The sequence below is a fragment of the Siphateles boraxobius genome, unplaced genomic scaffold (assembly GCF_051911475.1).
Source record: "Siphateles boraxobius isolate OS27281-9 unplaced genomic scaffold, OSU_SipBor_1 77, whole genome shotgun sequence".
Lineage (NCBI taxonomy): Eukaryota > Metazoa > Chordata > Actinopteri > Cypriniformes > Leuciscidae > Siphateles > Siphateles boraxobius.
Genome location: NW_027509205.1, coordinates 23,982,501 through 23,997,325, shown reverse-complemented (window position 1 = coordinate 23,997,325; position 14,825 = coordinate 23,982,501). Strand labels below are relative to the sequence as shown.

The following is a 14,825-nucleotide window of genomic DNA, read 5'->3' as shown; positions in this document are numbered from 1 at the left end:
ACATCTGAAGCCCCGTTCACACCGCCAGCGACACGCAGCGACAAAGCGAAATGATCCCATTCATTTCAATGGAGCGCTGGCGACATCCGGCGACACGAGCGACATTGACCATTGGAGACAGAATGTGGGCGTGTCAAGCGACAAGAGACAAGTGACAAAAGTTGAGAAATTTCAACTTTATGCAAATGAGAAGCGATTTTCGCGAGCGACAACCAATAGGAAAGAAGACATTCAGAGGAGCTCACGTCACCGTCTCGAGTGCAGGCAAGACAGAAGAGTTCGAGGATGATTACACTGTTTTATATGATTTAACTGTAACCACATATATGGATATAATAAAATTATGCATGGAAAATAAACTGTCGACAGTCTCAGTGAGTTTAATTCATACATTTATAGTTCGAGTTGTCTAATTTTATGATGCAAGTTTAGTACTGCTGCAGTTCATTTTACAGTTTCCCCTGCATTGTTTTGACTATTAGGGACAAGAAAATTGATTATTTGTCAAATACGAATGACGTTTTAGTAATTTATGACAGTATGAGTGAGTTTAATTTGTTGATTGATCGATCGTTAATCTAGTAAATTATTTAATCCACTGAACACTGCTATGGTAATATTAAAACACTCTCCCAACAGCATATACTGTTTCTTTTTAGCCTAATTCCTAGTCAAATTAAAATTGTATAGTTGTATATATCACTTGTGATTGTATTTTGTATAGATATGGCCAGACGTGCAGTCTACCAATAACATTAGAGCGACAGCACTACGAACGCCCACAAGCGACTTCACAGTACAGAGCCTAGCGACATACAGCGACAAAGTCGCTGGCGGTGTGAACGGGGCTTGAGTATCCAGCGCTCATATTGATTACAACGGCCCATTTGGGTATAAATTCAATAAATATTATTCCTGTCTGTATAAATCTGAAGTAAAGCTATGATAATCTATCTATATTTCTCCAAATCTGCACATTTTTGAGCTAAAAGTCCTGAGGGACGTGGTTTTGTGCAGCGCTGTCATGACGACCTCACAGGAGATTTTTTCTGAATGAGAGCGGCTGACGCTCATAATTCATATTAAAGGTATCGACTCATTTTTTTATTACATAACTCCTGACACAATCAAGACAAAACTGTCACTATACGTTTCTTAGAATACAATAGTGGTCAAATACTGAAACTTGAGTCTTTTATCTTTTTAATGATGTGTAGTTTGTCAAGGTAATAATTTTAAATCTGATAGTAACTTTGAACTATCTAAACAAAAAAACGCTTCAGTGCGCCGGCGCTCTGGCAACGGTTAACAGGTTTTAAAAAGCAATTTCTGTCAAATAAAATATCTCCCTTTGCTTTAAATTTTGAGCGTCGTGACTTTGCAAATGTTGTTTATGCTCAAACAGCGACATTACACACTAACTAAACTGTGAAAAATTCTAATTAACTTATAATAGTGAAATCATAATCAACCCCTTTAACCGCTACGCTCTCGGCCAAAGGAAACGCTCCGCTCTGCAATTTTCCACAGATGTTCTGTGTTTTTGATGTGTGTGGCTGAGCTGGAAAGGGAATTTTTTGGGATATAAGTAGTTATTAAGTTGTGTATGTACTGTATGTGGGTGCAGAGCAAAGGGGGAATCCTGTGGACAGGAGTGAACAGGCCAGAAGGAATTATGGGTAATGGGTCAAGTTTGTCCATTTATTGGGCTTGTTTTAGGCACACAACAAGGGTATTACTGTAATGTGGAATTATTTGACGATAAAGTCAAACCCCAAAATTATTCAGACACCAGATATAAATTTTGATTTTTTTTTTTTTTTTTTAGCTAGTGTGTGAAGGACACTATATAGTTCATTTATGTAAGTCAGGAGATCAAAACAAAGTAAACTATGACATATTATACCCAAAAACCTTTATACAGCGACTACCAGTAACAATTTGGGACCAAATATTATTCAGACACTTTGAGCTGATCATGTTTTACTGAAGTGTTTTTTTTTCTTTAATAACTAATGCACCTTTTTACACCACAGACTGAACAACATGACGCATTGCTTGGTAATCGGTTGAGCTAAACTGGTATTATCTAATTGTGTAGTTAAATTTAACAGCTGACAGATATTCAACATAATTCATGTGTGAGAGTCTAACAGAAGGACGGACAAAACCAGTGAAATATCAACTGATTTAATAACGCTGAGTTCTGCTCATATTTTATTACCATTTTCTAAACTATAGCGAATAAACTGATAATGTGAGAAATGTTGAAGGTTTCTGAATACATTTGGTGTTGACTGTAAGTCTTTGAATAACTGAAGATGTAAGAAGTGGTAATATGTGCAGCTGAACTATTAAGCGCCAGTTGCACCGAGTTAAAGCCTGTAATACACTCTTGTCTCCACTGCTTCTTCTGATTAAGTATTTGGCTTTAAACATCCCAAATCACTGTTACTTTCAGAAAAGAATTTGGCATGCAGTTCTAGAAAGTTACTTTGAAGCATCTATCAACTTTAATACGTTTTTTGTGTGTTGTTTTTGTTTGTATGTTTCTTTAATAATGATTTAAAGTCCTCCTTTAGTCAATAATTTTATCCCTTAAAACTCAAGGTATTTTCCTTGATGATAATAATGTCTTTATGCCTTAAAATATCTTGAATGTAACTCGACACCCTTGTCTCATTTAGTATGCATGGTTCTCTGAATATGCATATGAGCCCCGCCTCCACTCACTCACTCCGCTCAGAGATCCACTCGTTGACGATCACACGTTGATCTGATTGGTTACAAGGTAGTTTGTGACGTCAGAAACACCAGCGATTTCAAACCGTGTTTTTGAGACTGTCTTTGGTTCACTGCAGTTTTAAGCAGAAAATACTCAGCAATGCTGTCGACTTGTGAATTTACACATGATTTGTCTTAAAGCATATTAAAAACATCACATAGACATATAAACAACATTAAAAGCTGGATTTTCACCACAGCATGGACTTCAAAAAGTACTCTAACAAGACGTAGGGTTGGTTTTTCAGAATGACTAGGGGCAATTTACTAATTTAATCCTCCTTTTCTTTCCATAGATCCTTCAGAGCAATCCACTGGTGGACTTTCTCCCTCTTCTAGTCCAAACCCAGCTAAAAGGAGCACAGCTATCAACTGGTCTTTTCCCGATAAAATCAAGTCACCACGGACTGTCCGGAAACTTTCAATGAAGATGAAGAAACTGCCTGATCTTAGTCGGAAGCTTAGCGTTAAAGGGAACCCTAGCAATGTGTCCATCAGCAACAGCCAATCAGAACCAAGGGCTCACTCACCTAGAGCCAATGGGATTGCAGAACTGGGCCAGTCCCGGCCCAGACTGTCTCCGTCAGGAGTTACGACTGCATTGGCGAGTGGTAATGTGATTTGGCGGTACCATCTTGACAGCAGTGTTTCTACTCAGCACAACTTTGATAAAAGAAGGAGCAACTGTGGCGGCATTCCCAAATCGGCAAGTAAGGGAGGTTATCTAAGTGACGGAGACTCGCCTGAACTTGTGGCCAAGTCGGGGAAACACGGGAACTCGGAAAGAAAGAACTGCAAAGCCCGAGATCCCAATGGGAATGGCGGCAGTCCGAAACTCCCCGGCACAGAGTTGGATATAGATGCCTTTCGATCGTACAGTTTCTCCGAGCAGCCAAAGTGCCAAACGTTCATCTCGGGACTAATGAGTTTGCACTTCTATGGTGCAGAGGACTTGAAGCCACCGCGGGTCGATTCCCGCAATGTTTACTGTGCCATTCAAGTGGACTCTGTCAATAAAGCTCGTACGGCTTTGCTTACATGTCGCACGGCCTTTCTAGACATGGACCACACCTTTAACATTGAGTTGGAGAACGCTCAGCACCTCAAACTCGTTGTCTTCAGTTGGGAATCCACGGCGCGACGGAACCGGGTGTGCTGCCATGGATCCGTGATTCTCCCGGCGTTGTTCCGTGTGAGTAAGACACACCAGCTTGCGGTCCGTCTGGAACCGCGTGGGATGATCTACGTAAAGCTGAGTCTCATGGAGCAGAGGCAGAACTCCCTCGATGGCCCGGAGGGGGATCACCAAACGCAGGTTTTCGGAGTAGAGGCTCGGCGCGTGGTGGAACGGGAAGCTTCTGGATTAATGGTTCCGCTGCTTATCGAGAAATGCATCTCTGAGATCGAGAGGAGGGGTTGTCAGGTGAGTGAGGCGAGGATCTTTTAGGGTCTTTAACCTGCATTCAGTTCCTAATCAAATCTCCAATTTAAAGGTGAACTGTGAAATTATTTTGATGCCAAATTACTTTCTACAAAGTTCTCATATTCAAGTTTAATCTTTAACTATAAATAAGCCATTGATACGTCAACTTTATGAGCAGCATCACAAGGTGGCACCTTCAAAAGAGTCCTAGAAGAGTTTGAAACGGGACTACCAGTGATGGGTCAGAAAGAGCAGTAGAAATGTTTGTGAAACTTGCTTGAGTTTTGCAATTTAATTTAATCCCACTAGTAGCCCAGAAATAACGCACTCTTGTAACTCCAAGGCTAGATTCAGACTGCAGGCGAAATGTCCCATATCCGATATTCCATATTAATATGGAAGACAGCTGTTAAGCTAGTCAGTGGAGTGACAGTAGGCGCGTTTCCATTACAGATTTGCGTAAAACTTTTGCGATTCTTTCTAAATGTCGACAAAAAACTATTGAGAAATGACGGCGTTTCCATTAACCAATGTTATGCAGCTAAAACATAATTTTTTCCACACGTGATAAGTCATTCCAAAAATCACGGCGACAGATGTTGGTAGGTTTACGTATATCCCAGCACTTATTATTATTAAGGATACGCGTGTGTGTGTGTGTGTGTGTGTGTGTGTGTGTGTGTGTGTGTGTGTGTGTGTGTGTGTGTGTGTGTGTGTTATCCAGCATTAATGATAAGAAAAGACCCTTATACTGTGAGCGGCTCATATGAGTGTTTCTGGGTGTTTCTCACTCATTTCTGCTTCGAGGTCTTGATTTTGGCATTTCTTTGAGGTTTATAATCCATTATTCCTGTAATTCTTTTGTCTTTTATGAATTTATTAAAGAACTCTGTTCTCTGTTCTTTTCGTATTCTGTCCAAACACACCACGTCATCTACGTCAGGTGACTGTAAATGTGCAAAAACTGTTTCCATTGCAGTTTTGCGAAATATTTCTTTTTCGAATTGCCTGAAAAACCTCCTCATGCGAGCGTAAAAACTTTTTTGCGATAAATGGGAGTTTTCGCAATTTCAATTTGCGCAGTTTGAAGGGTAATGGAAACGCGGCTAATGAGGTCTTACAATGTTGACAGCTCTATATAAGCAAAACTATAAACTATAATTTTCCTCATCCTGGATCCTTCTTCTCACACAAATCCAATTTTCCACCACTTTACCTTATAAATGAATGTGTAAACCTTGACTTCAGTGGCCTCAATGTAGGGCTGCACGATTAATCACAATGAAACCACACGGGATTTGGCAAACGCTGCGGTTATTTTTCATGTGCAGCTTGTCAGTGCAGCACGGCTCAATTTCATGTCAATTGCAATTATTCGTGCAGCCCTACCTCCATGTTTACTTCTGTATGACAGCATGCTGCATACCATCTTTGCATGTCATATAGTGCTATACTATACTATACTATACTTTACTAGGTATGTAACGATTCACTCGCAACCGGTTGAAAATCGATAAAAATGTGTGACGATTCAAGTCGGTTGAAATATTAAACGAATCGCGATAAACGTTTTAAGCAGGGGCGTTTACTGTAGCCTACTGTGAAGTTGTGAACCTCGCTTTACAGGCACAATAGCAGCAAGCACACACTGGCGCAAAGCTAGCGAGTGTTTTCACTTCATAAATGGAACTTGAGCTTGTGTGAGCCAAACTCAACTTCCACAGGAATGAACTGAAAACACTCGGTTTGCTCCGCTCGCGCCACGCCAGTGTGTGCCATAGACTGTTGTGCACGCGCCGTCAAACACATGGCGACGGCAAGCGTAGATATTGACTCATTCAAATCGGAGCTGTGGCGGCATTTTGACTTTTCGTAGACTAGTAATAATCACCACCGTGAGAAGCACATGTCACCTCCGTTTTCATGTAAAAGGCATTAATACGACAAGTGCGAGAGCCACTGAGGTGCATCAGTGTTTCCGTGGCAACCAGGTGTTGTATTTATTTTACTATCTCTTTCTCTAAATGTGTACATGGATATATATTTTTTTATATATATAATTTATTGATTGTTATGGCATATTTTTCTAAATGTGTTTTGTTGTTTTTTACTCTTGCTAGTGTAATGATACAAATTATAACAGAATTAAAACCCCTCTAAATGTGGTACTAATTTTACATAGTGTTTTACTTAGTGGGTGGGTTACATCAGGGGTTGTGATGGCGCAGTGGATAAGACACATGCCTTTGGTGTGAGAGACCCGGGTTCGAATCCACTGTGAGACACCAATGTGTCCCTTAGCAAGACACTTCGTGAGTTGAGTGATTCGTTACATACCTATGCTATACTATACTATACTATACTATACTATACAAAAGTGTATGAGTGTCTTCTATCATTTGTTAGGCTTTGGTTAAAGAGCAACATGCAGGTTGAATTTATTTCTGAATTAATACTTTAAATTGTCTTCAGAGGTATTTTAAAAACACATATGTAGAAATTACTAATGAAATCTCATTTGATATTGAGATTTTGATGAAAATGTACTAGGCTCTGGAATACGCCTTTCCCGCTATAGTCATATGACGTAGGCCGAGGTAAATAAAAGAGCTCGCGGTCAGCTTTCTCATTGTTGGGTGTTGGTGTAATTAGAGCAGTATTGAGAGACAGAAAGTTTTAGTTAGAGAAGCCATAATGGTAAATGATTGTGTTTGTGCTAGTTGCACGAATTCCAGCCTGTCAGGACATCGTGTCCCTCATTTTCCTTCTAGGAAAAACAAGGCTTTTCGGTCTTGGGTGCGTTTTGTGCAGGTGAAGAGAGCAGACTTCACTTCCGCGTCTGTTACCACACACTCGTCGTTTGTGGCGCACGGTATGGCTCGCTTTAAATGGTATCACTAACTGCAGATGAAAAGCAAACCGAGCTAAAGCTGAGTCGTACCACGCAGTGGAAAAGCGAAGCGAGCAGAACCGTACTGAGCCGTACCACGCAGTGGAAAAGCGAAGCGAGCAGAACCGTACTGAGCCGTACCATGCAGTGGAAAAGCGCCATTAGACTGTTGCTATTGTAGCTCAGGTATTGTCATTATTAATTTGTTGTTATGGCATTATTTAGTCAATGTAGATAGTGCTAACCAGCTTGGATGGACTGCATAATCACTGTCAGTGTAGAATATGAGAAGACAAAACGTTGCTGGCTTAAATTAAGACAATCTAAATGGATGTTTAATCAAGAACAAGGTCGAACGTATGTTTGCTAAAGCAGATTTATTGCAAAACACCAAGGTACTAGCCATACAGTAGATGAACTAGCGTTAGCCACGGTGCGAACTTACATGAACTCACCAAGTCACTTGCCCTATTTGCCACTGGTTTTCTTGACACCACAACTCTACTTCTCTCCTCTGCCCATTGTTCCTCCCCCTGACTACTATCTCGCCTAAGAGGCTCATAATTATAGGCCTGTGGGCCATCATAAGCATGTTCGTCCACATCGGAGAACTCGGTTTCTTCATTCGTAAAGAATTGTAATCTGAGCTTGAAATTGACCAGACTCCCTCGCCGATCGTCACTTCCGGTTAGTGCTTTACGGACGCGGAAGTTCTTTTATCACAATTTATCTCAAAATATCGTTAATGGCTAAATATATATATTACTCCAGTTAAGAAAATCTAGTTGTTCTATCATCAACATACACTATGCTATGTAGGGGTGTCCAACCTGCATGTTGCTCTTTAAAGTGAGCTCGCCAACCGTTCTAAAGCCCATGGACATTACACACTAGGGCTGCAACTAACGATTATTTTGATAATCGATTAATCGGACGATTATTTTTTCGATTAATCGATTAATCGGATAGAAATTAAATTAGATTTTTTTTTATTATAACTAAATAAAACCGTAAATCAGGGTATTTATGTGTAAAAGTGTACTTTAAAAAGTGCAAAAGCCACACATTGAGTTTTACTAATATCAATATTTGCATTGTTTTTAATGATAATTGCTGATGGCAAGTTGACAAACATGATTATTGTTAAAAAAATTATATCCAACATATTATGTTTTAACACAATTTTTGTTAAAACAAATTTACACAGACATGTTGTTCAGATGTGAATATCTGAACTAAAAACAAACTAAAAACATCTAAAATATATAATTCATTTAATTTTTATTTAAAATTAATTATATATAAGGAATATAAGGATAAAGAATATAATATATATTATATATATAATATATAAAAGAATAATATAAGGATAAATTGATTAAATAAATATAGAAAGACTGAAAACAATTGTGTGAACGTAGAGCCGCAGTAGATCGCGTTTGAAAAACAATTAAAACTTAGTAGACAAATGCTATAAAAAGAGAACGGAATGGAGGTAACGTTACCCAGCAAGCTAACAGGCTTGAGTAAAGGACAGGAGAAATTATGCATTAGTGCACAAGCATTCGCTGAAAACCACTGAGTACAGTGACTAAAAAACAATATTTTACTGCTGCTGTTATACTGCCTTTATATTTAGTGCTTCGTTTTGTAAAGACCGTTTTAATTTAACCTATTTCTGCGGTAGCGCTATTTTAATCCATCACTTACGTTGCGAGCGAACTGATTGCGCAACCTGATGCTCGAGACAAAATACATTACAGACATCCCAAGATCCCGGAAGTCCCGGGAGTCTCCCGCATATTGATTGCGGCTCCCTGATGCCCGCGAATTAGTTCAAACTCCCGAAATCTAGAGCGCGCAAGCAAGAGCGCGCATGCGAGACAGAAGAGACTGCTCCAAACCGTGTAGCGCGCGCTCGGCAGAGCGCCTGAGGGAGAGAGACCTTGCGTGTGTGTGCGTACCAGTAAACGCTCCTCGTGACGTAAGCAGACCAACTAATCGATAATGACATTCGTTGACAACGATTTTCATAATCGATTATAATCGATTTTATCGATTAGTTGTTGCAGCCCTATTACACACTCACACAAATAAGCTTAGCAAGGCCTCTCCATGGTTTGTGTGCACAGGCATATTGCCAAAGTTCTAGCCATTTATCTCCGTTACACACACACACACACACACACATACACAATCTGTCTCTGTTACAGTGTCACCCAGAGTTTAATGCTGTTCTCGTCCATTCATCCCACCAAGTGTGTTTGCTGTCAACCCTTAAAACAAATCTTGTCTGCTGTTCTCAGATCAGATGTACCCCAATACACACACATGGAAAATCTGATTGTGGACGAGCTGAGAAAGTTTCAGCTCCTTTTGTGTAAAGTAGATCCTTTGGCAAGGCTTTAAAGTTGCAGTTTTTACCTCAGATGACCCTTTTGTGAAGTGTTATTAGCCTCCGAAAGCTAAATCTAGAGCTAAAGCCCATATATCTGATATATATACATATATATATATATAGGCTATATACACAGTATATCCGCATATCAAGTTTAGCATGTTTTTCTTGCGCTTCATTGAAGTTGCACTGTTGTGCTGTAATTTTTTTCAGATGATGTAACCTAGCAAGGTCATGTGACAACTGTTGTTGTCTCTGCTAGGAATGCACGATATATCGGTGACCATATCGGTATCGGCCGATATATGTTAATTTTTAATGTTATCGTTTTCGGCCTGATAAGAAAATTTGGCCGATAAAGCCAATAAATAATGGATTATTTTCAATTGCTTTAAATATAATTGGAAGAAAGGAAAATACACTTAAGCGCAGCATTTGCAGCACAAATCTGTCATATAAGTTACGTAAAATTATAATGATAACATTATAATTGTGTGCTTGCAACATGGCTTTTAATGGTGAGACTTTTGTTTTTGTAATCAGGCTCTCGAAAATTATATAGAATTTTGGATTGAGTGTATAATATATCGGTTATCATCTTTCAAATATAAAGAATTATCGGTTATCGGCCAAAATTATCATAAGTCACATACTATTTTAATTTAGTATGCAGTATTTAAGATTTGTTAGCATCTGAAGGAACAACTACATTTGTAGCCAAAACCAACAAGAATTGTTCCTGGATTCATGCAGCGTAGTGAGGTCATGTGACAAGTGCAGCATACTAGTTTAAAACATTGGTTATTGCATACTTCATACTATTGCATACTATTTTTCAGCTTTTTTCTCATTCGTTTTGCAGTATATACTGTATGCAGAATATACTGTGTAGTATTTAATTACCCTACACTACAGCTAAAGCGGCCATTTTTCACTGTTGTATTTCCGTGGTATCGCTGTACCAGAAATGCACAAATGTGCAATTATTGCATTTATTTCTGAGATGATAATTAGATGTTTCTACTAATGTGAATATGGTTGGTCATGTGACAACAATGTAGCACACTACAGTTTAAGACATTAATTGTGTTCACTGCTTTTTTAAAGCTAATATGAAGTAGATTCTATGTAGTGGTTGTTCTGTATTTAAGTTCATTGAATTAGCGTTACTATAAAATTCTTGGTAACTGAAATAAGTGAACTTGTTTAAGGTCAAAGCTTTGCTGATCACTGTGTGTGGGAACTTTACTAAAGCTTTTATAGTTTGTCTTAAGACGCACGACATATGAAGGTCACGTATGCTAAAGGAATGCTTCTTATGAACTATGGCCACTGGAAAACACCCACCCAGTGTGTGTTTGTGTGGGTTAATGATTGGCTGTGTGCCGTGAGGGTTTTTCCCCAGCCCTCCTTGACTGTTTAACCCTCTGGTGATCTCTGGTCATTATGGACCGAAATATTTTACGTTCTCCGTTTTGTTTTTTACTTTATCAGAATGGTACGAAATTTGGTAAAGGTTTTGGCACTGTCTTGCTATGGGAACACACACAAAAAAAAATGATGGACATGATTTGAAAAGGTTAAATGGTTCTGAAATGAATAGTCACAATTGTGTTTCTCGCACTCAAAAATAAGCGCATTGTAAATGAATGAGAGAGTTTCCTCTAGTGGAAGCGTTTGGTACTGCAGCCGAACACACTCTCACTGAAAGATCTTTTTTTTTTAGATATCAACCTCAAATTTGGAGCACAACTTGTTTAAATTTATGGCTTTGATTTTCTTTCAGTTTTAGAGTAAAACGAGTTTTTAAAATATATATTTCATATAAAAATTGTAAATAGCATTTTTGTGCATTTTTTCATAAAAAAAAGTTACAGAATTTTACGTTTAATGTTAAGTTCACTTTTAAAAAAGAAATCACATCAGCAATAATCTGCCAAGTGTCGTCTTTAAGTCTGTGCTCGAAAGCATTCAAGATTTATGACAGTTTAAGTTGGAAATTTTCAAGTCTATGTTTAAAAAGTGAATAAATGGATTATAAATATATGTTTGTGTGATTTTCACCAAAATCGAATCATATCATCTCCAGACCGCGCTAAAAGTTATTGATTTCGTGTTGATAGACGAAACCGTTTTCGTATGCCGCAGCATCAAAGTTGAGGCATGCTGCCAAAATGACTATTCAGGCTTTATCTCTGCAATGCCTTGACATTTTGAAACCAAACTTTGTATGAATCATTGTCACCTCACTCTGACCACATCATAAACTAAAATATAGTGCATTCATTTCATTGAAAAAAATAATCATTTCAAATCGAGAGGGTTTTAAAGGAATATTTCATCTAAAAATGCAACATTTTGTCTCTCTTACTCGCGCTCATGTTTATTAACGTTCTTATAGGCTGGATGTACAAGATGCTTTTTTTTTACCATACAACAAAATTGCATGGTTATTTTTATAATATTTTTATATTGGGTGAACTGTACCTTTTGAATTCAAAAATTCTCTTAAAGATACTTCATGTACCTCAGATGTCTGAATTATTATTGCTCATTTTGAACTGTTATTTGGGCGCATTAGCCTGTGACCTCTAAAGTTTGACCCACTAAAGAGCCGCCCCGGAAACCCAGCAGAGAGTCTTGTGGAGACGATTGGCGGCTGCCCAAATGAAAAATTCCTGGTTTGGTTTAATGCATGTCACGTTAGCGTTCGCATGGAGCCTGTGGTCACATGAAGAGTTACAGCGGAGCTAAAACTGGAGACTAACCCAGTCAGGATGTGTCCGTTATAGAGGAAGAAAAGAGGAAGGTTTTGGTGGATTCAGGAAACTCCTCAGCTGTTTTTAACAAGCTATTATTTCCTCTGGCTGACATTTTTAGAGTTTAACACACACAGACACACACACACACACACACACACACACACACACACACACACACACACACCGCTGGTCTGAATAAAGCTGCTGTTTCACATTGTTGGGATTCTCTTCTGTGCTGTGGGTCCTGTGCTGATGAATCACTGCTGGATGTGCTGAGCTGCGTTTGGAATACAATACTAGTTTAATGCCTACTGAATTCTGTGAAGTATATTCTCTATATTTTATTTATTTATGCACTTATTTATTCATGCATTTATTTATTTGTTTTTATTCATGCATTTGTTTATTTATGCATTTATTCATGCATTTGTTTATTTATGCATTATTTATTCATGCATTTGTTTATTTATGCATTTATTCATGCATTTGTTTATTTATGCACTTATTTATTCATGCATTTATTTATTTATTTTTATTCATGCATTTGTTTATTTATGCATTTATTCATGCATTTGTTTATTTATGCATTATTTATTCATGCATTTGTTTATTTATGCATTTATTCATGCATTTGTTTATTTATGCACTTATTTATTCATGCATTTATGTATTTTTTATTCACGCATTTATTTATTTATGCATTTATTCATGCATTATAGGGCTGCAACTAACGATTATTTTGATAATCGATTAATCGGACGATTATTTTTTCGATTGATCGATTAATCGGATAGAAATTAAATTAGATTTTTTTTATTATAACTAAATAAAACCGTAAATCAGGGTATTTATGTGTAAAAGTGTACTTTAAAAAGTGCAAAAGCCACACATTGAGTTTTACTAATATCAATATTTGCATTGTTTTTAATGATAATTGCTGATGGCAAGTTGACAAACATGATTATTGTTAAAAAAATGATATCCAACATATTATGTTTTAACACAATTTTTGTTAAAACAAATTTACACAGACATGTTGTTCAGATGTGAATATCTGAACTAAAAACAAACTAAAAACATCCAAAATATATAATTCATTTAATTTTTATTTAAAATTAATTATATATAAGGAATATAAGGATAAAGAATATAATATATATTATATATATAATATATAAAAGAATAATATAAGGATAAATTGATTAAATAAATATAGAAAGACTGAAAACAATTGTGTGAATGTAGAGCCGCAGTAGATCGCGTTTGAAAAACAATTAAAACTTAGTAGACAAATGCTATAAAAAGAGAACGGAATGGAGGTAACGTTACCCAGCAAGCTAACAGGCTTGAGTAAAGGACAGGAGAAATTATGCATTAGTGCACAAGCATTCGCTGAAAACCACTGAGTACAGTGACTAAAAAACAATATTTTACCGCTGCTGTTATTAACTGCCTTTATATTTAGTGCTTCGCTTTGTAAAGACCGTTTTAATTTAACCTATTTCTGCGGTAGCGCTATTTTAATCCATCACTTACGTTGCGAGCGAATTGATTGCGCAACCTGATGCTCGAGACAAAATACAGACATCCCAAGATCCCGGAAGTCCCGGGAGTCTCCCGCATATTGATTGCGGCTCCCTGATGCCCGCGAATTCGTTCAAACTCCCGAAATCTAGAGCGCGCAAGCAAGAGCGCGCATGCGAGACAGAAGAGACTGCTCCAAACCGTGTAGCGCGCGCTCGGCAGAGCGCCTGAGGGAGAGAGACCTTGCGTGTGTGTGCGTACCAGTAAACGCTCCCCGTGACGTAAGCAGACCAACTAATCGATAATGACATTCGTTGACAACGATTTTCATAATCGATTATAATCGATTTTATCGATTAGTTGTTGCAGCCCTAATGCATTTGTTTATTTATGCATTATTTATTCATGCATTTATTTTTTTATGTTTTTATTCATGCATTTGTTATTTTATGCATTTATTCATGCATATTTTTATTTATGCATTATTTATTCATGCATTTATGTATTTGTTTTTATTCACGCATTTATTTATTTATGCATTTATTCATGCATTTGTTTATTTATGCATTATTTATTCATGCATTTATGTATTGGTTTTTATTCATGCATGTATTTATTTATGCATTTATTTCTTGCATTTGTTTATTCATGAATTTATTTATTCGTGCATTTATTTAATCATGCATTTGTGCATTTATGCAGTCATTTATGCATTTATAAATGTTTAACAGTAGTATGTTAAACTGTTGTCACATGACCTCACCGCATGTTTAATAATGCAGTATATAATTAAGGAAGTGTAGGTATATTTAAAAAGTATCAGGTCAAGTTTATTTCTAGAGCACATTTAAAACAACAGAAGTGGACCAAACTGCTATACATCCGAAGTCATAAAATAAACAACAAAAACAATAACAAGAAGACAAAAACACACAGCTCTCAAACTGAAGTAAAAGTGTTTTAAGACTAGATTTAAAAGCGGAGAGTGTTGTGGCCTCACAGACAAGCCTCAATCTAGGGACCGCCGGGAGCATGCAGTCTGCC

The 14,825-nt window shown here is 37.5% G+C and overlaps 1 protein-coding gene across 2 annotated transcripts in view; it reads left to right on the top strand.

Annotated features, from left to right (window-relative positions):
- syde2 (synapse defective 1, Rho GTPase, homolog 2 (C. elegans)) overlaps positions 1-14,825 on the top strand; it is a 52,001-nt gene that overhangs the window by 16,176 nt on the left and 21,000 nt on the right. For both annotated transcript variants that reach the window (XR_013198343.1, XM_077218637.1), the window contains exon 3: positions 3,081-4,207. Coding sequence is in view for 1 of the 2 variants with exons in the window: in XM_077218637.1 (XP_077074752.1) it covers positions 3,081-4,207 (1,127 nt within the window). In the remaining variant the exon portion in view is untranslated. The remainder of the gene's footprint in view (positions 1-3,080; positions 4,208-14,825) is intronic.